Below are 25569 nucleotides of genomic sequence, written 5' to 3' on the forward strand. Positions count from 1 at the left end.
ATGGCAAAGGAGGAGGAGGATGAGAAGAAAGCTAAGAAAGGGAAAAAGGGGAAGAAGGCCCCGGAGCCCGAGAAGCCCAAAAGGAGCCTGAAGGGGACGTCGCGGCTGTTCATGGGCTTCCGCGACCGCACGCCCAAGATCTCCAAGAAGGGCCAGTTCCGGAGCGCGTCAGCCTTCTTCTGGGGCCTGCACACCGGCCCGCAGAAGACCAAACGCAAGAAGAAGGCACGCACAGTGCTCAAGTCCACATCGAAGCTCATGACGCAGATGCGCATGGGCAAGAAGAAGCGGGCGATGAAGGGCAAGAAGCCGTCCTTCATGGTCATCCGCTTCCCGGGCCGGCGCGGCTACGGCCGCCTGCGGCCGCGCGCCCGCTCACTCAGCAAGGCGTCCACAGCCATCAACTGGCTCACCAAGAAGTTCCTCATCAAGAAGGCCGAAGAGTCCGGCAGCGAGCAGGCCACGCTGGACGCCTGGCTCAACCGCTCAGACTCCCGCGTGGGCTCCCGCAAGCTGCCCTTCCCGTCGGGCGCCGAGATCCTGCGGCACGGAGGTCGCCTCCGGAGGTTCCCCCGCAGCCGCAGCATCTACGCGTCCGGTGAGCCGGTGGGCTTCCTGCCCTTCGAGGACGAGGCCCCGTTCAGGCCCTCAGGCTCCCGCAGGTCGCTGTATGGGCTCGAGGGCTTCCAGGACCTGGGCGAGTATTACGACTATCACCGCGAGGGCGACGACTACTACGACCGGCAGTCGCTCTACCAGTACGAGGAGGAGGAGCCTTACCTGGGCTACAGCGGCTACGGCGGCTACGGCCCCTACAACCCGGCCTGGCCGCCCTATGGAGACCACCCCCACGGGTACCCGCCCGAGGACCCCTACGACTACTACCACCCGGACTATTACGGCGGCCCATACTACCCCACGTACCACTACGGCTATGGCTACGAGGATTACGAGCCCCCATATGCGCCCCCGGGGGGGTACGCTTCCCCCTACAGCTACTATGATGGGTACCAAGGCGAGCCGTACCCGCACGGCTACTACCTGGATCCCTACGCCCCTTATGAGGCGCCATACCTGCCCTACAACCTCCCGTACGACCTCCCGTACGACGTACCCTATTTTGATCCCTACGGAGGGCCCTATGGCGCCCCCTACGCAGAAGGCATCTATGGTGGCGCGGACCAGGCTCTCTACCCTCCGGAAGCGCCCTATCTTTACCCAGAGGAGCCGGCCTTCGCCTACCCGTGGGCACCGCCGCCCATCCTGTCGCCCCACAACCCGTACGCCCACCCCATGGATGACATCGCGGAGCTGGAGGAGCCAGAGGAGGCGGGCGGCGAGCGGCAGAGCACCTCTTTCCGCCTGCCCAGCGCGGCCTTCTTCGAGCAGCAAGGCATGGACAAGCCCGCCAGGTCTAAGCTGTCCCTCATCCGCCGGTTCCGCCTCTTCCCGCGGCCCCAGGTGAAGCTGTTCGGGAAGGAGAAGCTGGACGTGTCCCTGCCCCCGTCCCTGGACATCCCCCTGCCCTTGGGGGATGAGGACGAAGACGAGGACGAGGAGGAGATGCCCCCGGTGTCCCGGGTGCCCTACGCCCACCCCTTCTGGGGCTTCCTGACGCCGCGCCAGCGCAACCTCCAGCGCGCCCTCTCCGCCTTCGGCGCCCACCGGGGCCTGGGCTTCGGCCCTGAGTTTGGCCGCCCCCCACCCCGCCCGGCCACCTCGCTGGCGAGGTTTCTCAAAAAGACGCTGTCGGAAAAGAAGCCCATCCCGCGGCTCAGGAGCAGCCAGAAGGCCCGGCCGGGCGGCCCGGCGGTGCGGGAGGCGGCCTACAAGCGCTTCGGCTACAAGCTGGCCGGCATGGACGCGGAGCGGCCCAGCACGCCCATCGTGCTGCGGAGGGCCGAGGCGCGGGCCCGCAACAACAACAACTCCCGCCGGCCCCCCGCGCCCGCGCCCGCGCCCCCGTCCGCGCCCGCGCCCGCGCCTCGTCCGCCCTCGCACTGGAGCGCGCTCCTCTCCCCGCCCTCAGCCGGGCGGCCCCCCAGCCCCAGCCCCGGCCCCGCGGCCCCGCCGGCCCCGGCCCCGGCCCTCGCAGGCCTGCCCCGGCCCGTGTCGCCCTATGGCTCCCTCCGCCGCCACCCACCGCCTTGGGCCGCCCCAGCTCACGTGCCCCTCACGCCGCCCGCCGGCTGGTGGGCCTTCATGGAACCTCCTCCCGCGAGCCCGGAGGTGGCCCCCGACCCGCTGGCATACCCGCGCCCCCGGCCCTCCTTCAGAGGCTCCCACCGGCTACCAGCGGCCTTCGGCCTTCCCTGGACCCCACTGCCCTCTCCCCAGGCCTCGCTGAGGAGCCTGCCGGGCGTGGGCTACCGCTCGCCCGTGGGGGGCCTGTCGCCTCAGCCATCCCTCCGCGCTCGGCCCTTCCAGCCTCCCTTCTCGCCCCCACCCCGCCGGCCCCGCTCGCTTCGAGAGCCCCTGTCCCCGCGCCGTGGCTCTGGGCGCCTGGGGCCACCGCGCTCGCCAGTGCTGGGCTCCCCGAGGCCGCCCTCGCCGCCCCCTCTGTTGGGCCACAGCTCGCGGTGCCGGTCCCTCAACCTGCCCTCGCGCCTGCCGCACACGTGGCGCCGGCTCAGTGAGCCCCCAACCAGAGCGGTGAAGCCACGGGTGCGCCAGCCCTTTCCCGGGCCTCCCAGTGCTGGGCCCTGGCCGGTGGCCGCAGCTGCCCCTGAGCGCCGGGAGAGCCAGCAGGAGTCTGAGGACTCAGAGACACCCTGGACAGTGCCCCAGCTGGCCCCCAGCTGGGACGTGGACATGCCTCCCGCCCAGCGCCCACCCTCTCCCTGGCCAGGAGGTGCAGGCAGCCCCCGGGGTTTTTCCAGGCCACCCCCGGTGCCAGAAAACCCCTTCCTCCAGCACGTGGGCCCTGTGCGGCCCCCTGCTTCCCAGCCTGAGGACCCAGCCTCGGACATGACCAATGTCTTCCTGTGTAGACACCATGACCCAGGGCCTGGACAGTTGCTAAAGTCAGCCAGCCCAATCCCTGAGAAGCCAGAAGAAGAGGCTGCTCTGGCGGAGCCTCGGCCACCAGCAGAGCCTGAGCCCTCCAGCCTGACACCCCCCAAGGATTCCCTGCCAGAGCGGAAGGCACTAAGGCTCAGCCTCTCCCACCCGCTGGCCACATGTGATAAGATGAGAGCCACGGGACCACCATGGCGCCGCTGGGGGACACTGCCCAGCGCCCCAGCCCCCTTGGCACCCTCTGGAGCCCCAGCACCCCTGCCCAAGGCAGGTGAGCGGCGCCAGGCAGGCCCTGGGCGCTTTGCAGTGGTCATGCCCCAGGTACAAAAACTCAGTGCTTTCCAGCGAGTTCGTCCTGCCACCCTGCAGCCCCCTGTCCAGGTGACCCAGGACCCAGAGTCCCGCCCCAAGCCAATAGCCTGGAGTTTGCTCTTGTCCTGTTTCTCGCTACCGGAGGAGGCCCATCGACCCTGGCCACAAGTGCTTACCAGCCCCCAGTCCTGCCGCCTGGGCCCTGGAGCCAACTGCCTGCCCCATGGGGGCCCCTGGGAAGAAGTTGGCCCCCAAAGCTGGTGGAACAAGGTATGAAAACATAGGTCAGAGGGAGGGTTTGGGGGTTCTGTCCTGGGAAGCAGGACAGGAGACAGCTTCACGATCCTGGTGAGCTGCTGCCTGCTTGGGCCTCAGTCTTCCCATCTGTAACCCGAGGAGAACAGCATTTGGGCTTCCAGAGCTTTTGGAAGATCGAACATGAAGGATGCCCAGCACAGGTGCACAATACAGAGACTCTGGAAACTCCTCCCAGTCATTTTAAAGGGAAGGGATCTTGTCCTAGGCCTCTGGGCAGCCCTGTCCTGGGCCAGTCTAGATGGCGCGTCTGCCGCCAGCAGCCCCTCAGAAATCTTATCTGAGTACAGAACTTCAGGACATGCCTGTCCCCCCTTTCCCATCCTCACATCCATGTTCACACTGTTTCTGTTGCCACCTCCTGACCCTCCCCCGGGCTGGAGTCTTCCTCTTTCAACTTCCTGCTGAAGGGGAGTCCCTTAGGCTGCAGAATTCTGAACTATCCAAGGGTGAGAGGCTCAGGATCCAAACTTGCCGTGTCCTCATGGTATGGGGAGGAAACTGAGGCCCAGAAGGCCACACAGTGGATGAAAGACTGACCCAGGAGTCTGCCTGGGCCCCCCGTGGGGTGCAAGGCAGGTGGCTTGTCTGAAGGGTGCCAAGCTCATGCCTGGCTACCACACGCATGGCGGAACGCGAGCCTGATGCTGGGTAGCCGTTGGTGGAGGGGGGTGGTCACCGGAGACTCCCCCGGGACGCTTGGGGTGGGCGGGGCACGCAGGGCGGCCGGTGTTTCTCAGCCTCTGCACACGGTGCCCCGGGGAGCGGGCGGCCAGCTGGCCTGGCAATGGCGACTGGGGCAGCCTGGCTGCTGGGGGGGCCCTGGCCCCGGCGCCGGGTGCCCCGTGCCGTATGGGCTGCAGCATTGTGGGAGCGGGGCGCGGGGCGCCCAGGGGTGAGGGGCAAGGATGCCTGGGCCCTCCTCACCCTGGAATACGTGAGTGGTTGAATTATTCAGGGTTTGTGGCCACTGGTGCACATGGCCAGACGGGTGGGCGGGAGGCCAGGGCCTGCAGGGTGATACTCTCTGTGCCCTACTTAACAGCCTGGTGACAGGGCTCCCTCCTGGTGTCCCCTTCCCTTGCCCGCTCAGAGGAGGGTGCAGGGAGGCTGGGAGGGCAGGATGCACACACGCTCTCACAGTCGTGTGGGTCACAGGCAGGCCTTTGGACCTGGTACACGTTCTTAGGTGTACTGCAGCCAGGCTTTGAGCAAACGTGGCATCCTTGGTGTCATGAGTGTGCACACAGATGGACATGGTGGAGATCCCACAGCCCACGGAGGGGCGGGGGAGGCGGTGCACAGGATCTTTGTCTTGAGACCCCTGCCAGCTGTGATCGAGAGAGCCCCAGCCCTCCATGCACTTGAGAATGGGTCAGACGGACCCTGAGAGTGTGTGTGTCTTAGCCAGGCAGGCTAGGCCCACGTGCATGTCCACAGACATGTTGCAAGACCACTGGTGTGGGTGAGAGTTGCATGAGCTACGAATGCCTTTGCATATGGGTCTGAGCGCAGGGGTGTACGTGTTTGCCCTGGGCTGGAAGCAGAGGTGTGGTGCTGAGGGGCACAGTCTCAGTGTCCGCCCTCCACCAGCATGTGGATGTTCATTAGATGGTCACATAAGCAAAGATGTGGGGTCCACCCAGGGCCAGGATGTTGTCACTGGGACAGCATAAGGTTGGGAGGACTTCCAAGCAGTCAGAGGGAACAGTATGTGCGTGTGCTCAGCTCCAGGTCAAGGACACGGGAGCACCTGCCACAGGGGACACATGGGCACAGGGCAGGCCTGTGTCCCTGAGTTGCAGGCAGACTCCATGGGCCACAGTATTCCACAGCAGGGAGGCCCCAGGACCCAGTCTGGCTTTGGCCTTGGGGTTCTCTCCTCCCCAGCTGGAGCAGGTCCCAGGGGTGTGCAGGACAGGCGGCCGTGCACAGGTGCCCTCCATCTGGGCTGACCCCAGACTCTCTCTGACAGATGCACTCCATCCGCAGCCTGCCCCCCACAAGGTTCCGCGAGCAGTGCCGGGACGACGGCGTGGAGGACATGACGCAGCTGGAGTGAGTGGAGTGTGGGGGTGGAGGGGTGGCCAGGGGTCACCATGGGGTGGCCCACTCCTGGCCAGGGCGCCTCCTCCTGCGAAGGGGGCCTCTCACCTCCTGGAATGTTTCCAGAGCCTCCACATCCTCACCTGTGAAGTGGGGTCATGTGGCGTCACAAAGCCAGTGTGTGCTTGTCAGAGCTGTGAGTCATACAGGCCTGATCAAATCCCAGGCCCACCACCTCCTGGCTGGGAGACCTTGGGCAGATCGCTTTGCCTTTCTGTGCCTCAGCTTCTCATCTGCAAGATGGGGGTGGGTGGCTGTTACTGTGAGGGTGCCGGCACCTTGGAGGGGCCCAAAATGGTAGGATTGGTGTCATTATCGGTCGCGATGACTCAGCCCTCACATCTGCTTCCCCAGAGGATCCCCTTACCCAGGGAGGTAGAGACAGTGATTAGTATAGACATGGAGAAACCAAGGCACGGAGAAGTTAAAGACCTTGCCCAAGGCCTCACACTGGGTTGGTGTCAGAGATGGGACTCGAGCTCAGGCCTTTCTGACCAAGGCCCTGCCGTGAGGGGGAAGGTGGGCCTTGATGTCTCCTCTTTGCGCCCTCCCAGAGACCTCCAGGAGACCACCGTGCTGTCCAACCTCAAGACAAGATTTGAACGGAACCTCATTTATGTAAGTCCCAGGGCTGGCCCTTTCCTGGGCTCAGAGCACAAAGGTGGCTGCCTCTTGGGACCACAGTGGGAAGCACAGATTTCTCCTGCTGAGCTCCCAATGTAAGGCCTCTGGTTGGAAATGTGGGCTTTCTACCATTTGAGTATAACATGCTAGAGTCTAGGGTTCTAGATGGTGGATGTCACCCACAAGGGCTCTGGCCACCTTAGAATGCCCTGGGCTCCTGACTCCCTCCCCACTCTAAGCAGGAGAGGTTTGACCTCACCTTGAGGCAGAAGTTTCTGGAGCTTAGTCCTGACTATGTATAAATGGAGTACACAACTGCTGACATGGCCACCTTTGCAGATTTCGTGGCTGTGGGGTTTTGCTCACTTGAGCCTTCTCCAAGCCTCAGCCTGGTACAGTGTCTGAAATCCTTCAGCCAGAGTAGAGGACCCATTGAGCTGTCAGAGGGTCTCAGGTGTGAACACAGAGGCTAGGCGGCCAGAGACACCTGGCTCTGTGGAAACAGGCTCCCGGAAGCAAGGGAGGAGGTCTATGAGGAGGCATAGCATTAAAGCCACCGTCTACCCAGCAGACCTACATCGGCAGCATCCTGGTGTCTGTGAACCCATACCGAATGTTTGGAATCTATGGGCCTGAGCATGTGCAGCAGTACAGCGGGCGGGGCCTGGGAGAAAATCCCCCGTGAGTGTCTCTGGGGCTGGGGCAGCAGGGGGTGGGGGGGGGTGCTGTCCTGGGGTCTCCTGGGTCACTCTGCCTGAGCTCGGCAAGTCCCTGCCTGTGCCCAAGCCATGCATAGGGTCAACTTACCTGTTCAGCCCAATGGTCTCTCCCCGAGTCTGGCCACAGTCCTCTCTAGGTCAGAGGCCTCCGTGGCTCCGACCAGAAAGGGTGCAGGGAGCATTTTCCCAGGATGAAGGTAGAGCAGAACTGGCTGCTTGGGTGGACAGAGATGCTCTCCAGCTGACCCCCGAGGGGTTTGAGAGGAAAGGTCCTGTCCCAGTGATACCTGTGGCCTGTCTCTCCAGGCACCTGTTCGCAATTGCAAATCTTGCTTTCGCCAAAATGCTTGATGCCAAACAGAACCAGTGCATAATCATCAGGTGGGTCAGGCTGGGGACCTGTGTGGGGACCGTGGGGGCAGGGTGGAGGATGGGGGAACGTACGGGAGGAATCTCAGATGACAGGTCTGCATCAGGCCAGACCTGCTGTGGGAGCTGGGGTAAATCACTTGGCGTCTCTGGGCTGGGCTGGCCCGCCCACGTCCTCTTATGTCATAGGAGGTCAAAGAAAGGTAAGGGTAGGGGGACCCCAGAAGAGTCTGTGACCTTGTGGATGCTCACTCGGCTCCTTTGCCCGGTCAGCGGAGAGAGCGGTTCTGGGAAAACCGAGTCCACCAAGTTGATTCTGCGCTACCTGGCTGCCGTGAACCAGAAACGAGGCATCACACAACAGGTGAGTCTGTTGCGTGATCTGCCTGAGTCCCCAGGACTCCCGAGCTTAGTGCTCCCCCTGAGATAGGCTCCTAGGCCCCACTTGGAAGATGGGGAGGCTGAAGCCAGGGTTGCACTGGGAGGGCTCCTAGGTCTCTGGCTTTTTCTGCCACCACCCTCCCCACCCAGGGCATGGCTGCAAGGGAGTCCCTTCTGCCCGTGCTCCAGAGCGGCTCTGGTTCCTGCCCTGCCGGGCCTGGCCAGAGTAGAAGCCCCATTTCTCCTGCCTGGCCTCATCTTCCTGGTGGTGTAAGAGACAGGACAGGCCTAGGCATGGGGGTGGGCTGCAGAAGATGCTGGGGCACTGAGGACATGGAATCTGGGAGATGCAGGCTCAGAGCATTGTGGAGCATGCTAGGTCCTCCAAACCTGAGAGTGTTAGGCCCTCAGGAAAACTTTCTCGAGGACATACTGTGTGCCAGGCCTGGGCTAGGAGATGAGGAAGTAGGCAGCAGTGATGCAAAAAAATGTTCCCGCGCTAATGGGAATTTCATTACAGTAGAGGAAACAGAAGGAAAGAAATACACAAGGAAATTACATCTATGTGAAAGGGTGGGAAGTTGTGGACAAAATAAATAAATAAATAAACAGCAAAACAATAGAGGAGGTTGGGGGGGGCTTGGGGGTTTGTAATTCGAAGCATCATGGTCAGGCTCCACTGAGAAGGCGAGGGAGTGGGCCATAAAGACATCTGGGGAAAGAGCAAGCAGATGGAGGGAAGGGCAAGTGCAAAGGCCCTGGGGTGTGAGGAGGTCTGGTGTGTCCACGGGATGGCAAAGTGGCCTGGGGGAGTCCAGGTGAGGGAGGACAGTGGCTTTGACCAGGGAGGTAGTGACGGAGGTGGTGAGCACAGCTGGACCCGGGAGCAGTATAAAGGTCAGCCAATGACTTGCTGAGGGACTAGATTTGGGGTGTGATAGGGGATCGGTCCAAGGGCAACCCCAGGCATTTGGCATGAGCCATAGGCAGCGTGGAGCTGCCATTAGCTGCATGGGCAGGGCAGCAGAGAAAAAACAGGTAGGAGTCTTTTCTCCCGGGAAGTCTGCTGGGCGTCCCTACAGCGGTGGTGGGAAGATGGTGGATATGCCACCAGCCTGGAGCTCAGGGAAGGTGAGGCTGGAGGCAAAGGCCCAGCAGCTCAGACTCCAGAACCTTCCTTTGCCCCAGGCTGGGCTTTCAAATCCTCTAAGTGTGGATTTCTAGAAGGACTGTCTAGGTGGGCAGGGCAACGTGGGCTTTGAGCACCCCTATGTCCAGTGTGATACGGAGTCACACCAGGGCGGCCCAGCAGCCCTGGAGGCAGGTGCGTTTGTGTCCGTTTACAGACTGGGAATCTGGGGTCTGGGAAGGGAGAGCACTTACCCAGAGTCCCAAAGTGTGGGGGTGGAGGAGCTGGGGTTTGAAGCTCAAGGCAGAGAGCTGTCTCGGCAGGGATCGGGAAGGACGATGAGAGTGGTAGGATGTGGCTGGGTCTGGGAGTTTCTGCACCAGGCCTTCCATAGACATGAGGATAGGCCTGCCAGCTGTGATGCTGTGGGCTCATTTCCTAGCTGCTGCTGGCCCCGCTCACATAATCTGAAAGTCCTTACCTAGGGTCGGTTTCAGGTACGGCTGGATCTAGGGTCTTAAACAACGTTCATTGTTTTGGCTCCATCCCCATCTATGGCCATCATTCATTCTCAATCTCTCTCCCACTGATCAGCAAGATAGGGCCACAGTGTGCCACCTGTACCTTCTAATGTGCCAGGAAAAGTCTCAGGGTTCTCTCTTGTTGGACTATTTTGGGCCTTGTGTCCTCCCTGGGCCCAGCTGTGCCTCAATGGGCCACAGCCTGGGCCAAAGTCTCTGCCTCTGGGCTGGGAATGCGACAGGCATTCCCCAGGGTGGAGGGTGGTTGGATTCCACCCAGCCCAAACTTCAGGCCGTCACCCCACCTGCGGTTGAGCTAGGGGGCGCCCCAGGACCCCACGTTCACCCAGCCAGCCCAGCAGTCCTCTTCCCAGCCCCTGACTGTGTGCTAGGGACAGAGGAGTGGCTGACTTCCACTCAGACACCCTCAAGGGGATTCCAGAGTAGGGGATAGCGTGGGCCAACATCCAGGCAGACACCAACTCACTGAACAACCCCAGGCCAGCTCACACTCTTGTCTGGGCTGTGGTCTACTCCTTTGTGCGATGGACATGGTATTTCCTGACTAAACGGGACCATGACCATGAACAGGTGGAAGGAACTGGCGCCTTCCCCCAAGTAACATTTCTGCAAAGAGCAGGCCTTCCAGCTGCTTCTTTCCTAAGAATTCATCCCGAGGAAATGACTCAGCCTGAAAGTGCTGTGTACACAGTTACCCACATGCTTGGCACGATGTTGTGATCTCACTCGTGGGACTCTGCAGTCCCCTGGCTCACACCTCACCTTTCCATGTGTTTCCTGATCTGTGAAACGGGTGCATCAGTACCTACCTCCAGGATGGTTCGCAGCCATATAATTAGGGCCACTAACCCTGTAATTCTGGCACGTGGTAGGTGCCACTGGCTTTGCCTTGGGCAGCTCTGCAGTCCTAAAATGCTGGTCTTCGTGTCGTTCATTCAGCACATATTTTTTGAGGGCCTCTGATGCTCCTGGTCTCGTGTAGATGCTGGGGACCCAGAGATGGCACGCAAAGATTTTTGCCTGTGGGGGCTGACGTTCTAGGGTGGGGGAGACACGATGCAAGGAAGTGAGGGGATTTGCCTGGTGCTGAGGGCTCCAGAGGGAGAGAACCCTGGTCCAGAAGCTGGCGTGGGCCTGGATCAGGAGGGCTTTGCAGGGCGAGGGAGGGAAGAAGTGAAGATGGAGCCAACCAGGAGCTTGGCTGTGCAAGGCTTGGGTTTGAGCCTGAGTGACGTGAAAGCCTGAGGGGAAATGTGACCTAACAGGTGTTCAAAGGACCCCTGGAGGGAGCAGGGCCAGGATCAGGAAGGAGACTCCCCTGGGAGCCCAGGTGATTGACAGGTGGTGATGGTCATGGGGACGGAGTAAAGAGGACATCCCCAGAGCTTTTTGGCAGGTAGACCCAGCAGACTCCCACACCCTGGGGCCACACGGCAGGCCTCATGCCTAGACAGCTGGGGTCTTAAAGATTCTTGGGTTTGCTCTCACCTGGCAACCCCCCTGCCCAGACCAGGGGCCCAAAGGGGCCAGTGGTCGCTCCATGCCCCTGGTGTCCTGGAGGGAGAGGGCTTCAGTCTTATAGGTGACCTGCTTCTGTTCTTATCCCTCTCTCCTCCTTCTCCGTCCTGGGCACTCCTGAAGATAAAGGTACTGGAGTGTGCCTGTGTGCGTGTGCATGTGCATGCGTGTGCGTGTGCGTGTGCGTGCACTCGTGTGTGACGGCAGGATGGGCAGGGAGGGGCATCCAAAACCCTGTCCTGGCTGGAGGCTGCTGTGGGAGGGGCCGGGGGCTGGGAGAGTGTAGCTGTGGCCTGAGTGTGGGGGCTGGCAGCATGAGGGGTGTTGGGGACACTGGGGAGACTCAAGGATTCTACAGAGAGCCCACCAGCAGTTGCGCCTCACATAGGGGGTTCATATCTGGGAAAACCTAGGGGTGGCCCTAGCTATACTCCCTACTCCGGGCCCCCAGAACAATTCCCGCATCTTCTGGGGTCCAGATCCTGGAGGCAACACCCCTCTTGGAGTCCTTCGGTAACGCCAAAACCGTCAGGAACGACAACTCCAGCCGCTTTGGGAAGTTTGTGGAGGTCTTTCTGGAAGGGTAAGTGGGATGGTGGTAGGAAGACCCCGCCCCAAGATTTTGCGGTGCACCACATGTTTTAGTGCAACCCCTCAGAGCCCATGCCGGCCACCACCCTGCGTAAGCTGACTGAGCTCCCCCTTTCCAGGGGCATGATTTCTGGTGCCATAACCTCCCAGTACCTGCTTGAGAAATCCAGGATTGTGTTTCAGGTGGGAAAGGACCTCCAGGGGCCCTTGTGCACTGGGAGGGGCTGGGGGTAGGCAGATATGCAGAGCCTCGCACCTGGTGGGGCTGGGGGAATGTTGAATTAATGAACAAAGACATGTTTCTGTGTGAGCATGTGATCTCCTCTCCTCTCTCACCCCCTACAGCCACACTGACACCTTCTTGTCCCCGAAGCACACCACCCATGATCCTGCCTCAGGACCTTTGTACCTACGATTTCTTCTCTCTGAGCACTCCTCCCCACCAGACACTCACGTGACCCAACCCCCATCTCCTCCAAGTCTCCCCTGAAATGGTACCTGCTTGGGGGAAGCTACCCCATTTAAGATGCAGCCCCTCCACTTGGGTGGCTCGGTGGGTTAAAGCCCCTGCTTTCGGCTCAGGTCATGATCCCCGTGTCGGGTTCTCTGCTCGGCAGGGAGCCTGCTTCCCTTCCTCTTTCTCTGCCTGCCTCTCTGCCTACTTATGATCTCTGTCATAAAATAAATAAATAAAATCTTTAAAAAAAAAAAGATGCAGCCCCTCTCCACCCCTCCCCCAGAACTCCCACCCCCTCCCTGCTTTATTTCTCTCCAGAGCACTCTGTTCTATCTAACATGTCTTATTTTCACTAGCGGTTGGCAGGGTGTCTATCTCCACAGCTAGCAGGTGGGATATCAAGGGCTTCTGTGTCTCTTGTTCCCCACTGGGTCTCAAGGGCCAATAAGAGGGCCTGGGGTGCAGTTAGGGCTCAGCCCCCCAGGCTGAGAAACCATTATGAGGCCCGACATGTGCACCTCTAGGCCTTGGACACAGTACAAGTAGCTGGGTATGCCCAGCGTACACATGAGACCTTGGTCTCATTCCTCCAAACAAAATTAAATCCTGACCAGAGTCCCCTTCCTACCACCATTCCAGGGCTTCTCTGCCCCTGCACCCACCCCCAATCAGAGCCAGGCTGGGGGCTCACTACTCACAGGTGCCCGGTCTCACCTGTATCTGTATGGGCAGGCACACCTGGCCTCGTATGTGTGTGGGGGGGGTCACCAAGGTGGGTGGCTCCCTTCTCTGCCCCTGCCCACCCCCGCTACAGGCCAAAAATGAGAGGAACTACCACATCTTCTACGAGCTGCTGGCCGGACTGCCCGCCCAGCTGCGACAGGCCTTCAGTCTACAGGAGGCTGAGACCTACTACTACCTGAACCAGGTGAGCCCTGGCAGGCATCCGAGGGCCCCCAGGCCTGGTATCCCTGCCCCATCACCCTGGGCAGGCTGAGAGAACCAGCTCATGGTGTCCTGATAGCCAGCGAAGGGGGTGGGGATTGGCGGGGGGAGGGCACAGCTTTGGATTTAAAGTGTGTCTTATCACAACAAGGTGACATGCATCTTTGGCGTCCAAAGTGGGGGTAGAGGAGGCCTACCTGACTTCATTTCTCTACAACCTAAACAAAGATAAGCAGCTGGGAGTTTCGGCACTTCTGGTTTTGTGCCTCAGTTTCCTCATCTGTGAAATGGGGACAGCATAAGACCATGTTTTAGGGTTATAGTGAGGATGAGATGAGCAAATGTATATACATGGGAGTGGGACAGAGTTAGAGTGCCTGCCCAGGGTCCCTGACCCCCCGCCCCTGCCCTTGCCCAGGGCGGGAACTGTGAGATCTCAGGGAAAAGTGACTCTGATGACTTCCGCCGGCTTCTGGCCGCCATGGAGGTGCTAGGCTTCAGCGGTGAAGATCAGGACAGCATCTTCCGTATCTTGGCATCCATTCTGCACCTGGGCAATGTCTACTTCGAGAAGTATGAGGTGAGAGCCCATAGCCTGCAGGTCCTCTCCTCAGAGGTTTGGGGGCCATGGATATTGGCCTTTCAGGGCAAGCCATGCGCATTTCATATGTTCTCTCTCCCACCCCTGCCCCAACCATTGGGGTCACTCCTCTTTTTCTTATTGATTTATGAGAGCTTTTTATATATGAGAAGGAGACCAACTCTTGGTTCCTGGTGGAAACTGCCAATATATTTTCTGGCTTGTCATTTGTATTTTGATTTGTATCGAGGGTGTTTTGTTTTGGCGCTTTCTTTGGTGGTTGGTTGGTTTTGTTTTGTTTTATTTTTTGCTGTGTAGGTTTTTAGAATTATTTTCAGGTATTTTATTTAGGAACATTTTCTTGTATAAATTTTAGACTTTGTATCATTTTTAGAGAGGGACTTATCTCCCTAAATTGTAACAGCTGGGGCACCTGGGCGGCTCAGTGGGATAAACCTCTGCCTTTGGCTCAGGTCATGATCCCAGGGTCCTAGGATCCAGCCCCAAATCAGGCTCCCTGCTCAGTGGGGGGACTGCTTCCCCCTCTCTATCTGCCTGCCTCTCTGCCTACTTTTGATCTCTGTCAAATGAATAAACAAAATCTTAAAAAAAAAATTGTAACAGCTTTCACCCAGCACTTTTTCAAAATGTGTTACAGGGTGTGTGTGTGTGTGTGTGTGTGTGTGTGTGTGTTCACATTTAATCTTCGGTTCATCAGGAGTTTATCCCAGTAAAGCATGAAGTAGGAATCTGGTTCCTTTTTTTTTTTTTTTTTCATGTGGTTACTCAGTTACACTAATACTGTAATTCAAGAAATAGAAATTTATTTTGTACTAAATTCTCACATACATTTATGCCTAGTTCTTCATTTCCTGTTGTGCTTTATTAACTTATGTATTGTGTGTCTATTTCCCACTGTTTTATTTGTTTTTTAAAGATTCTATTTATTTTTTTGAGAAAGAGAGAGAGTGTGTGTGAATAGTAGAGGGAGAAGGAGAAGCAGGCCCCCCACTGAGCAGGGAGCCCGATGTGGAGCTCCATCCCAGGATCCTGAGATCATGACTTGAGCCGAAGGCAGACGCTTAACTACTGAGCCACCCAGATGGCCCTAAAATCCCCCTCAGTGCTTTAATTATTGTAACTTCATAACACATCTCCTTGTGCTCCTCCACTCCCCTTCTATCTCAGAAATTTCCTGTTTTTTCTAGCTTATTTATGCTTTTTACATGAACTTTAAGTCAAGTTATGTAGTTTAAAGCATGTTGCTGTTGATATTTGGCATATAGACAGATGCGCAGGAAACGGCCTCGGTGGTGAGCGCCCGGGAGATCCAGGCCGTGGCAGAGCTGCTCCAGATCTCCCCTGAGGGCCTTCAGAAGGCCATCACCTTCAAAGTGACCGTGAGTCCCAGGACTGCAGGGCTGTCAGAGCCTCCCCCCCCAAGCACCTGGATGGTATGGGCTATTCCTTCTGCCTCGAATGCTATTCCTTCTAGTCCTTCAAGACCTGATGCAAGCATCCCCCATCCAAGGCGCCACCCCTAAGCCCTGGGTGGGTCATTACCTCCCCTGGGGCTCCCACAACTGTTGGCCCTTCATCCCTTCCCAAAGCTATCTCGCTGGGTCTGTCGCCTTATGCATGTGTCTCCGCTTTAGACCAGTGGCCCTGCCCCCACCCGCAGCATAGTCAGGCAGAAGCGGGGGTGAGGGTGTCTTATTCCACCTCTGGCCAGCCATGTGCCTGAGACCAGTCACACCAACATTCCTGCTCTATTCCACGTGCTCCCCCCAATCCTCCCGGGGGCTACCTGGAGGCGGCAGCCAGCCCGCTGCCATTCAAGGGCCTCATCCTTCTGCAGGAGACAATGCGAGAGAAGATCTTCACCCCACTGACTGTGGAGAGTGCTGTGGATGCCAGGTGAGGCCTTGCCCCTCCCTGCCTAACCCCCAGATGCCTGCACCCCACCCCCGCACCTTCCCACCTGTCCCAGCACCATCTCTGCTCCAGGGACGCCATCGCCAAGGTGTTGTATGCACTGCTCTTCGGTTGGCTCATCGCCCGGGTCAACGCTCTGGTGTCCCCTCAGCAGGACACGCTGTCCGTAGCCATCCTGGATATCTATGGCTTTGAGGTAGGGCTGCACGTTGGGTGAGGGGCAGAGGACATTAAGCCAGCTCTCCCTCCCTTCTCTGCTGACAGCCCCCCCCCCCCGCCATCTCCTCTCTCCTCCTTCACATACCACCCGGAGGCTGTGGAAGGCAGGGAGGGCACTGGGCAGCTGGGGCCAGTGACCGGGGCCCTGGGTGGGGACATGTGGGCTACTGGCCAAGGAGGGAGCCGGCCCAGCCTCACCACCCACCTGGCAGGACCTGAGCTTCAACAGCTTCGAGCAGCTGTGCATCAACTATGCAAATGAGAACCTTCAGTACCTTTTCAACAAGATTGTCTTCCAGGAGGAGCAGGTGTGCAGAGCCTCCCTGAGCACTCATGTCCCCTCCTGATGGGCCAGTGGGCCTCCTTGGGGCCAGGCAGGGCAATACTGGTTCTCAAAGGGCAAACTGGAAGTGGTCAGGTGGAGGGGAGGGAAAGGTGTTCTGGGCCGGGGGCCAGCACATGAAGGCTTGTGCTCTGGACACAGAAGATGCTGGGTGCTGAGCTGACAAAAGCCCTCTTGGTGTTGTGGGGGATCCTTCTCCCCCACTGCAGGGCTGTCCCAGGGGGAGGGTGGAACCGGACACAGAGATGGTTCGTGTTGCCCTCCCGGGGAGTGAGCTCTCTGTGGGAGCAGAGGTGCCCCTGGCCAGACCCTTTCACGGGGCTCCAGCCTAGGAGGCAGGGTGGGTGCAGCCTGGGCAGGGGAAGGAGGCTAAGCGCTGTATGCCTACAGGAGGAGTACATTCGGGAACAGATCGACTGGCGGGAGATCACCTTTGCCGACAACCAGCCATGCATCAACCTCATCTCGCTGAAGCCCTACGGCATCCTGCGGATCCTCGATGACCAGTGTTGCTTTCCCCAGGTGAGCCATGGGTGCTGTGTGAGCCTGGTCAGGTTGGTCAACGTCTCTGAGCCTCATGGCCTCATCAGGCCCAGGTCCTGCCTTCTTATCTGCTCTGGCCTGGGGGACAGGAGCTCAGGGCACCCAACCTACAATTCACAACCTGGGTGACGGAGGCTGGATAGGGGGCTGTGGGTGTCCAGAAGAGGGTACCAGCCTGGGAAGTTATGGAAGGCTTCCTGAAGGAGGTGACCTTGAGGCTGGACCTCAGACTTTGATTGGAAGATGCAAGCCAGGGTGGGATTCCGCTTAAGCCTCCCCAGTCAGGGCAGTGGGGCCACTGAGGGCAGCTGTGACTTGCTGCTCCCCAGCGCTCACCCGGAAGCAGTTTGGGCTGGAGGATTTGCCACTAGTCCCAGAATGGGGTGCCCGGCTCCCCTGAGCACCCGCTGACCCCCGCCTGCCCGCAGGCCACAGACCACACATTTCTACAGAAGTGCCATTACCACCACGGCGCCAACCCGCTCTACTCCAAGCCCAAAATGCCACTGCCCGAGTTCACCATCAAGCACTACGCAGGCAAAGTCACCTATCAGGTGAGACCCAGGACAGCCTGCACAGCGTCCGCAGTTGGAGACACAAGCACACCAAGGGCTGCAGACACTCCCCCTTGGTTCTAGTTCTGGCCCCCTGCCGATCCTCAGCTTTGTGACCTTGGGCAAACCGCTTTACCTCTCTGAGCCTATGTGGGGACATCTGGAAAATGGGGCTAATGATAGTGCCCATCTCCTGCGCTGAATGTGATAAGGAGTAGCTGTTACCAGTAACAACGCTGATGCCGTCGTTATCTCAGACATGTCCCTGCCCCGTTTTCCTCATCTGGAGGACAGATAGAGGACAGGGTTCTCCACCAAGGATGGGGCCAAGACCCAGACTGTTTATATGAAGCTATGGCTGGTGCCCCATCCCCGGAAGATGGGAAGGGTATTGGGGGCAGAAGGGGAGGGGACCACAGGAGGGGGAAGGGTCCCCTATTCTCTAGGACAGATAGGGAGATAGAGGCCCGGAAGGGCAGGGACAGAGAGCCCCTGACCCATTGTAGGGAAGAAGGAAGGAGGAGGGGAGCAGACAGACTGAAGCACACTGGGGTAGGTTATCCCTCTGCCCTGCCCCTAGGCTGCATGGGCTCCAACCCAAGCTGCCCCTTGTTACCCCTTTGCAGGTGCACAAGTTCCTAGACAAGAACCACGACCAGGTGCGCCAGGACGTGCTGGATCTCTTTGTGCGGAGCCGGACGCGGGTGAGCAAGCTTCACCTCCTACCGCTCTGTCCCTACCCCCCACACCCTCTACTCCAAGAGCAACCAGCCCACCATCAGGTCCCTCTCTCGGTCCAGGAAATGGGGAGGTCCCCTAGGTACCCAGGTGCTGGCTCTGCCTCTCGCACACCCCAGGTCCAGCCAGGCTCTGACCCTGATCTCAGCCCTAACCCAGAGTCTTGCCTTGCTCTGTACTTTCTCCCATTGCTGGTCCTGACCCCTGAAGAGCCATGCCCTTAGCTGGTCCCACTGGATCACCCTGCCTGTCCCCCGGCCCTACCCACCCAGCCATGCCCTGCCCTGTCCCTTCACTGAGCAGTTTTCCCAAATAGCCCTGTTGTTTCCAGACACCCTCCCCCATTCCCTGGGTGTCCACCTTCTTCTCTGTCAAATGGACACCCTGCTGAGGTTATTGCCAGAGTTCATGACCATGTGTGTGGAAGGTCACCTCAGGATCAGCTGCACAGTCAGACAGAAGGAAAAAAGTCAGCCCGACCACAAGACAGGTCACTTGGAAGGTGCTGAGCACCTTGACTTGAGAGGGGTGTGGTCCAGGAGGACAGGGGCCTTGCAGAGAGGGCAGGGGCCCAAGGAGGTGGTTTTCTGATCCCTGTGGTCTGGAGATTTGGCTCATTTTGTTTTTAACTCCTTTTTCCCCCCACCCCGGTCTCACCACCAACCTCTGTTTCCTTGTTTCTGTCTCTCGGCCCCTACCCTGCCGTGTCTCCCTGTTTCTCGGCACCTGGACCACTGCCCCGGCCTGCTGCCCACCCCTGCTCAGGTGGTGGCACACCTCTTCTCCAGCCACGCCCCACAGGCTGCCCCTCAGCGCCTGGGCCAGAGCAGCTCTGTCACCCGGCTCCACAAGGCACACACAGTGGCCGCTAAGTTCCAACAGTCGCTCCTGGATCTGGTAGAAAAGATGGAGAGGTGAGCATGTAGTGGGGTGGGCATCCAGCTTCACCTCTGACCCACACCACCACCTTTATGGTCAACACTTCCCTCTCTGGGACCTCACATGGCCGTCCTCCTGCCCCTGCGCAGGTGTAACCCCTTGTTCGTACGGTGCCTGAAGCCCAACCACAAGAAGGTATGTGAAGAGCCAAATCCTCTTCCCCATGATGTGTGACCTGGGGCAAGTGGCTGTGCCGGGCTGGGCGGATGCAGGCCCCCTCCCGCCCCCTCTCTGGGCCTCCATCTGCCCAGCCCACTGTGGGGACTGTTTGTAACTGCTAGTGCCTGGGGCACATGGGTGGACTGGTGTGCAAACTCCCTATCTGGGCCGTTCTTACAGGAGCCAGGCCTCTTTGAGCCAGACGTGGTTATGGCGCAGCTGCGCTACTCGGGGGTGCTGGAGACTGTGCGAATCCGCAAAGAGGGCTTTCCAGTGCGTCTGCCCTTCCAGGTGTTCATTGACAGGTACCGCAGTGGGGTGGTTCCTGAGCTCCACAGATCCTTCAGCTCCCCCGCGGCCCCAGAACCCAGGCAAGACGCAGCCTGCCATGCACAGTTGCTCAGGTTGTTCACCACCCAAGCTCATCATCGGCCAGCTATCACAGAGCAGATTTATCCTTCCGCATTTTTTCCTAGTTTCACCGCCTGTGTGTGTGTAGGTTCTAGGAGTAATTTGAAGCTATTACAAGTTTCCAGCAGGTGGCAGTAAAGTGTCTTATTCCACGGGAACCTTAGGTACCGCTGTCTCGTGGCCCTCAAGCACAACCTGCCAGCCAGCGGGGACATGTGCGTGTCCGTGCTGAGCCGCCTGTGCACGGTCCTGCCGAGTATGTACCGCGTCGGGGTCAGCAAGGTGAGCCCCACCCCACGCGCCGCCCCTGGAAGCCACAAGTTCAGGGGCTTCAGAGTGAGACGATGGAATGAGAAACGGCGCGACCGAACATTCCTGACCCAGAGAGCAGCGCGGTGGGGCTTGGTCCCGTCTGGGGACCGTTACTCGGGCCGGGCTCTCCACCCGGTTCCCGGTCGCAGCTCTTCCCACCTCTCCGAGCTCAGCCCGCCCCGCACCCACCCCAGCTGGTCCTCCCCCGCTGCCTCCCGGGAGACCCTCATGGCCGCCTGCCCTCCACAGCTGTTCCTCAAGGAGCACCTGCACCAGCTGCTGGAGAGCATGCGGGAGCGCGTCCTGCACCTGGCGGCCCTCACCCTGCAGCGCTGCCTCCGCGGCTTCCTCATCCGCCGGCGCTTCCGCTCGCTGCGGCGCAAGATCGTCCTGCTGCAGAGCCGGGCCCGGGGCTACCTGGCCAGGTACCCTGCCCTCCCGGGGCAGGGCTCCCCGGAGCGGGGCGGGGTGGGGGGGAGGGTACGACGACGAAGCTCCCTGGCCCCGAGGCGTGCAAGTAAGAGCTGAGCCTCAGCCAGTAGGATGTTCCCACTATGGCTCTGCCTTGGGCCGTCCTGCCCACCGAACCCATGGCCCTCCTGATCTCTCCAGCCAAGAGGGGCCCCAGTCTGCATCTTAGGAGCCCTGGGAGGACAACCCATTGGGGTGGGCCTGCTCCCAGCAGTGTGGTCCTGCTCCCAGCAGTGTGGTCCAGGCCCTGCCACTTAATTGGCTGTGTGACCTTGGCCAAGTCACTGCCCCTCTCTGAGCTGTACAGGGCTCCCATACTGAACCCTGGGTGCTGATATCCTGGCCGGGCTGGTGTGGGCATCTCTGCACCTTGGCCACCTGGTGATCCCAACCCCTGCCTGCCCCATTCCCTCCCCCACACACTTCTTTCCACCCACCCATCCCCCCACTCCCTCCAGGCAGCGGTATCAGCAGATGAGGAGGAACCTGGTGAAATTCCGGTCCCTGGTGCACACATACATGAACCACCGTCATTACCTCAAGGTGCAGGCCGGCCCCTCCACCTGCTCCAGGGAACCAGGCGGCAGCGGGAGGGAGGAGGCACTTAGCACCCAGGAGGGGACTACTGGCCTCACACAGTCCTGGGTTCCAATGCCCACTCTGCCACTCGCTAGCTGTGACCTTGACCTTGCCCATCCTCACTTTACCCGCCTTCCCCAGGGGTTGTGGAGGGGGTTCCGTGAGATCTTGCTCATGAAGGATTTGGCCTGTGCCGGGTTCACAGCAAGGCCTTCAGTCGTCGGGTATGACAGAATTTGTCGACTGAAGTCGCCCTAGATACAGTTTTCCTTTTACTTCAATGCCTGTCTTGGCCTGTTGTCATATAAACCAACGATGCAAAGGACAAATGTAGTCCCAAAGCCTTGAAGAACTACCCGGCTTCTACTGAAGGCTTTGTGAAGGGAGAGGAGGGGACCACCTATGGGTCTTTCCCTTTCTCCCAAGTATTACTCCCTCTGCCTGGTGTCTCTGTCTCTCGCTCTTCCCTTCCTGTTTCTCCGGCCATATCTTTGCCTCCCTCTGCCGCCTGCAAGGCGCCAGCCACCCTCTGGGAGCCGGCTCAGGCTGCCCCCAGCCTGGGGCCTGCCGTCGCCTCTGCCCACCATTCCCCTGCCTTGACCATCTGCTCTCCTGCAGCTGAGGGCAGAGCGGAGGCTCCGGGCGGAGGAGGCGCGGCTCCGGGAGTTGGAGGTGGGTGTGGGCGCTGGGTGGCAGCAGGGGTAAGAAGGGAGGCTGGCTGGCGGGCGTTGTGGCGGGCCTGCCCCTCACTCGGGGCTGTCCCTCCAGGAGCTGAGCAAGCGGGAGGTGATAGCTGTGGGGCACCTGGAGGTACCTGCTGAGCTGGCAGGACTCTTACAAGCCGTGGCAGGTCCGTGAGTGCTGGACCCTGGGGTGGGGGGTGGGTGTGGGTGAGTGCTGGACTCTGGTGCCCAACAACCTCCCTCTCTCCACAGGCCTCAGAGCAGCTCAGGTGCCCCGGGTGGCCCCTGTGCGGACTCCCCGGCTCCAGGCTGAACCCCGTGTCACACTGCCCCTGGATATCAACAACTACCCCATGGCCAAGTTTGTCCGATGCCACTTTAAGGTAAAAGCTGGCGTGGTCCCACGTGGCCCTGGCCAGTGGGCACTGACAGACGAGAAGCCACACTGATGTCAGCCTGGGGCAGGCTCCTGGCCGTGCCCTGCGGCGTGGGGTATGAGCCCTTGAGTTGCTGGATCATGAGGAGGCTGGGGGCTGCGGGGGAGGGCTAGACGGAAGTGGGGGCCCTCGGGGGCTTAGGAAGTGGCTGTTTGCCCACCAGTTGGAACTATTTCAAATGTCTAACAACCGGTCGAGCCACGGGACATCATCCCGTTTTTCATTTCCGACTCTCCAGGACGCTTAGATGGTCTCCACTCCCAGCTTGCTGATGGCCATGGTCTGCCCCCTTTCAGGCCTCAGTAGCCTCATCCACACCCTGGGGAAAGGAGCCCATAGCTCTCTGGCTCTTGTCCCCCTCCCTGGCACAGAGCAGTGTATCCAGATGTGCCCACAAGCCCCAGCTCGGTCCCCATGCCCCGCCCTGTGTCCACAGGAACCTGCCTTCGGGATGCTGACAGTGCCCCTGAGGACACCCCTCACGCGGCTGCCAACAGAGTGCCACGCGGAAGCCGTGAGCGTCTTCAAGCTGGTAAGGGTCCGCCCAGGCCGCCTTTGAAGTCTCAGGCTGTGAGGCTCCTTTTGCTATCCTCGGTCCTCCACTAGCCCAGGCCATTTAGCCCGGGGCTCTTCTTTGGAGAAAAGACTTCTGGTGTGGGATGGAATCTGGGCTCCACTCTGGGCTAGGGCTAATCCCACTCGGGGGATTGGGAGACTTTCTTCTCCCAGCCGTCTTCCTGGCAAAGAGCTTCCCAGGGACACCAAGAATAGATCTGGTTCCTCTCCTCGAGGCCTTCCTAGTCCGAGGGAGAAGGCAGAGTACACCTGACCAGTGACGATTAGCATGGACAGAGGTTGGGCACAGAGGCCAGGAAGTCTGACTGGAGCCCTAATCCCGTTCTGGATGGACAGAATCAGAGAGGGCTTCTTGGGGGGAAAGTGTGGGGTTGGGGGGGGGTGCATCATTTGAGCTCAGAGTCTGCTAGCTGAGACAGATGGAGAAGGCACAGAGAGAAGAAAAACTTGATGTCAACACATCAGTTGGTGAAAGTCAGAAGGGCAGAGGCAGGGAGGGGTCCCAAGGGCCTGTCTGCCAGATCTGGAGCTTGGAGTTCATTCCAAGGGCCCTGGGAAACCAAGGAAGGTGCTTGGTCAGATGTGGTTGTTATAGAGTGCTCTCTGGGGCCTGGAGCAGGAGGTGGGGGCTGGCTGGAGGCCAGGGATGCAGGCTAGAGCTGGGGCTATATGGAAAGTGCTCGTGGAAGCTTCATGAGCATGAGAGAAAGTCAGAATGCACTTGGGATCCCGACCTTTATCGTAGTTGGCACAAATCGCCTGGTCATTTGGCACGGGGCATGGCAATTATACTGTGACACAGGGGGCTGTTATCTGGGCTTTCCAGGAACATGGGGAAAGGATGGGAGAGGGGTGCGTGTTGGGGGTGGTGGGACCCTGGCAGGAACCACCTTCCAAGAGGCCCAGGAGAGTCTGTTTGTGGCCTAGATCCTGCGTTTCATGGGCGACCCCCACCTGTATGGTGCCCAGGAAAATGTCTTCGGGAACTACATCGTGCACAAGGGGCTGGCGATACCTGAACTCCGGGACGAGATCCTGGCGCAGCTGGCAAACCAGGTGTGGCGCAACCCCAGTGCCCACAATGTCGAGCGTGGCTGGTTCTTACTGGCTACCTGCCTTGGCGGCTTTGCACCTTCCTCGCGCCTGAACAAGTACCTGCTCAAGTGAGTGGACCCGGCCAGGGCATGAGGATGGTGATGTGGGCATGAGGACCCTGGGGCGGGATGTAAGAGGTCAGGCCGGGCGGGAGTGAGGTCTCTGTGCTGGGAAGCTCAGGCACTGGGGCTGGACCAGAGGCTGGTCTCTGTCTCCACCGGGCTCGAGCCAGAAACGACTGCAGGTGTTCACTCTGGAGGGTAGGGCTCAGGCAAAACTCAGACGATGGCTGAGACCAGGGTCTGGGGAATTTGGGGAAAAGGCGCTGATCTGTCATGACATGGGAAAAGGGCCAGGTAGTTAGGAGTGGAGAGGCTGGACACACGACAGTCGGGGTTCAAATCCCAGGTTCAACCTATAGAATACTGGATGTGGTGTGTGGGTGTAGGTCTTGTTGGCATCCTGATCATATTGGTGATGCTGATGACAATGATGATGCCAGGTGAGAAAGGTGATTTGCAAAAGAGCGAGCTCAGGCAGGCCCCGGGTGCAAAGCCCAGCTCTGATACTTCCCTGCTGTGTGACCTGGGGCAAGTCAATGCCCTTCTCTGAGTCTCTTTCCTCACCTGTGAATTAGCATTGGTAACAGGACCAATGGGTTGGGGGCTGTGAGCCTCAGTGTGCAGGGCCACTTCTGCTCAGAGGGTCAGTGGGCAGCTCAGAGGGTCAGTCTTGGGAAGCTGGGGCAGCAGGTTAGGACCACTGCCTGCCTGTCTGGGGCTTCCTGTGGGCACAGCTCTGGGTTCCCTCTTGCGGCCACCGTGGGCCTGCTCCACGGCTGTTCCAGCAGCAGGGAGGGAAGGAGCCAGAGAGCCACGTATGTGGGGCACCTACCTCTGGAGGGGATCAGTCTGATTGGGCCTGGGTCAAGTTGAACCCTTTCGGCCATCTCTTGTATGGATAAGAAGCTGGAGGCGGGCTCAGAGGGGGCAGATGACCCCATGGGAGGCTTGGTGAAGGGATGGGAAGAGTGTTCAGAGTCCGCATTCTTGCCCACACCCTGCTGCAGAGCCCACCTTGTCAATGACGTTTTGCTCCAACAAGCTTTGGTGGGCCTTCCTGGAACCTGTTTGGCCTTTCGTTGGACCTCTGTGCTGGCTAAAGATACTTCTGGTTAGCCTGGGACCCTTTCAGCTTAGTCCTGGGACTCTGGGCTCTCAAGGGACCCCTTCAGTGTCATCCCAGAGCTCTGGACTATAGCCGGGGACCCTTCCGAGCCAGCCTCAGAGCTGGGGCCTTGTCAGTTTCACCTCACAGCTCTGGGCTAGCCTAGGCCTCCCTCAGATTAGACTTAGAATCCCCCTCTATCTAGCCACAGTCCCCTCTTCATCCTGGCTCCAACTCCCCTGCCCATCAGGTTTGTGTCTGATCACGGGCAGAATGGCTTCCAGGCTGTGTGTCAGCACCGGCTCATGCAGGCCATGGGCCAAGGCCAACAGCAGGGTTCTGGGGTGGCCCGCACCTTCCCGCCAACCCAGCTCGAGTGGAGAGCAACCCAGGAGAAGGCCAGCATGGCGCTGGACGTGGGCTGCTTCAATGGTGAGCTGTCCTCTCCCCACCACGAGCTGCCTTCCCTAGTCCCTCTCTCCCTCCAGAGGGGCCACTGGAGTCAGCAGGCCCCAGTGCGCCCCAGGGATCAGGAGATGCTGGGGAGGGGCCCTCTGGGTGTGTCTTAGGAGAGAGGTCAGGACCTGGAATGGGGGAAGGGAGCGGGGGCCAGGAGGGTGCAGATCCAGCGTCCAGGACAAGAGCGGGCAAGCAGGCAGGGAAGGAGCAGGCCTGGGCCGCCGATGCATCCTGGCTGAACCCAGCATCTGCCCCAGGCGACCAGTTCTCCTGCCCGGTGCACTCCTGGAGTACGGGGGAAGAGGTGGCTGGAGACATTCTGCGGCACAGGTTGGCTCCTGGA

General features: G+C 59.6%; 1 protein-coding gene across 1 annotated transcript in view; it reads left to right on the forward strand.

Moving 5' to 3' along the window:
• Positions 1 to 25569, forward strand: part of MYO15A (myosin XVA) — a gene marked incomplete at its 5' end in the record, with an annotated part of 51149 nt that continues 25580 nt past the window's right edge. Inside the window, 30 exons of the mRNA XM_082708523.1 lie at positions 1 to 3600; positions 5621 to 5703; positions 6306 to 6369; positions 6947 to 7056; positions 7401 to 7475; positions 7737 to 7827; positions 11513 to 11616; positions 11744 to 11807; positions 12896 to 13009; positions 13445 to 13606; positions 14893 to 15006; positions 15465 to 15523; positions 15614 to 15737; positions 15973 to 16068; positions 16494 to 16625; positions 17075 to 17200; positions 17827 to 17904; positions 18704 to 18852; positions 18967 to 19012; positions 19217 to 19341; positions 19612 to 19729; positions 20009 to 20184; positions 20689 to 20773; positions 21428 to 21481; positions 21578 to 21659; positions 21745 to 21875; positions 22366 to 22461; positions 23433 to 23668; positions 25018 to 25199; positions 25484 to 25556. Of these exons, the coding sequence (XP_082564649.1) occupies positions 1 to 3600; positions 5621 to 5703; positions 6306 to 6369; positions 6947 to 7056; positions 7401 to 7475; positions 7737 to 7827; positions 11513 to 11616; positions 11744 to 11807; positions 12896 to 13009; positions 13445 to 13606; positions 14893 to 15006; positions 15465 to 15523; positions 15614 to 15737; positions 15973 to 16068; positions 16494 to 16625; positions 17075 to 17200; positions 17827 to 17904; positions 18704 to 18852; positions 18967 to 19012; positions 19217 to 19341; positions 19612 to 19729; positions 20009 to 20184; positions 20689 to 20773; positions 21428 to 21481; positions 21578 to 21659; positions 21745 to 21875; positions 22366 to 22461; positions 23433 to 23668; positions 25018 to 25199; positions 25484 to 25556 (6749 nt within the window). The remainder of the gene's footprint in view (positions 3601 to 5620; positions 5704 to 6305; positions 6370 to 6946; positions 7057 to 7400; positions 7476 to 7736; positions 7828 to 11512; positions 11617 to 11743; positions 11808 to 12895; positions 13010 to 13444; positions 13607 to 14892; positions 15007 to 15464; positions 15524 to 15613; positions 15738 to 15972; positions 16069 to 16493; positions 16626 to 17074; positions 17201 to 17826; positions 17905 to 18703; positions 18853 to 18966; positions 19013 to 19216; positions 19342 to 19611; positions 19730 to 20008; positions 20185 to 20688; positions 20774 to 21427; positions 21482 to 21577; positions 21660 to 21744; positions 21876 to 22365; positions 22462 to 23432; positions 23669 to 25017; positions 25200 to 25483; positions 25557 to 25569) is intronic.

The sequence above is a fragment of the Mustela nivalis genome, assembly GCF_964662115.1.
Source record: "Mustela nivalis genome assembly, chromosome: 17".
In the NCBI taxonomy this organism is placed as follows: domain Eukaryota; kingdom Metazoa; phylum Chordata; class Mammalia; order Carnivora; family Mustelidae; genus Mustela; species Mustela nivalis.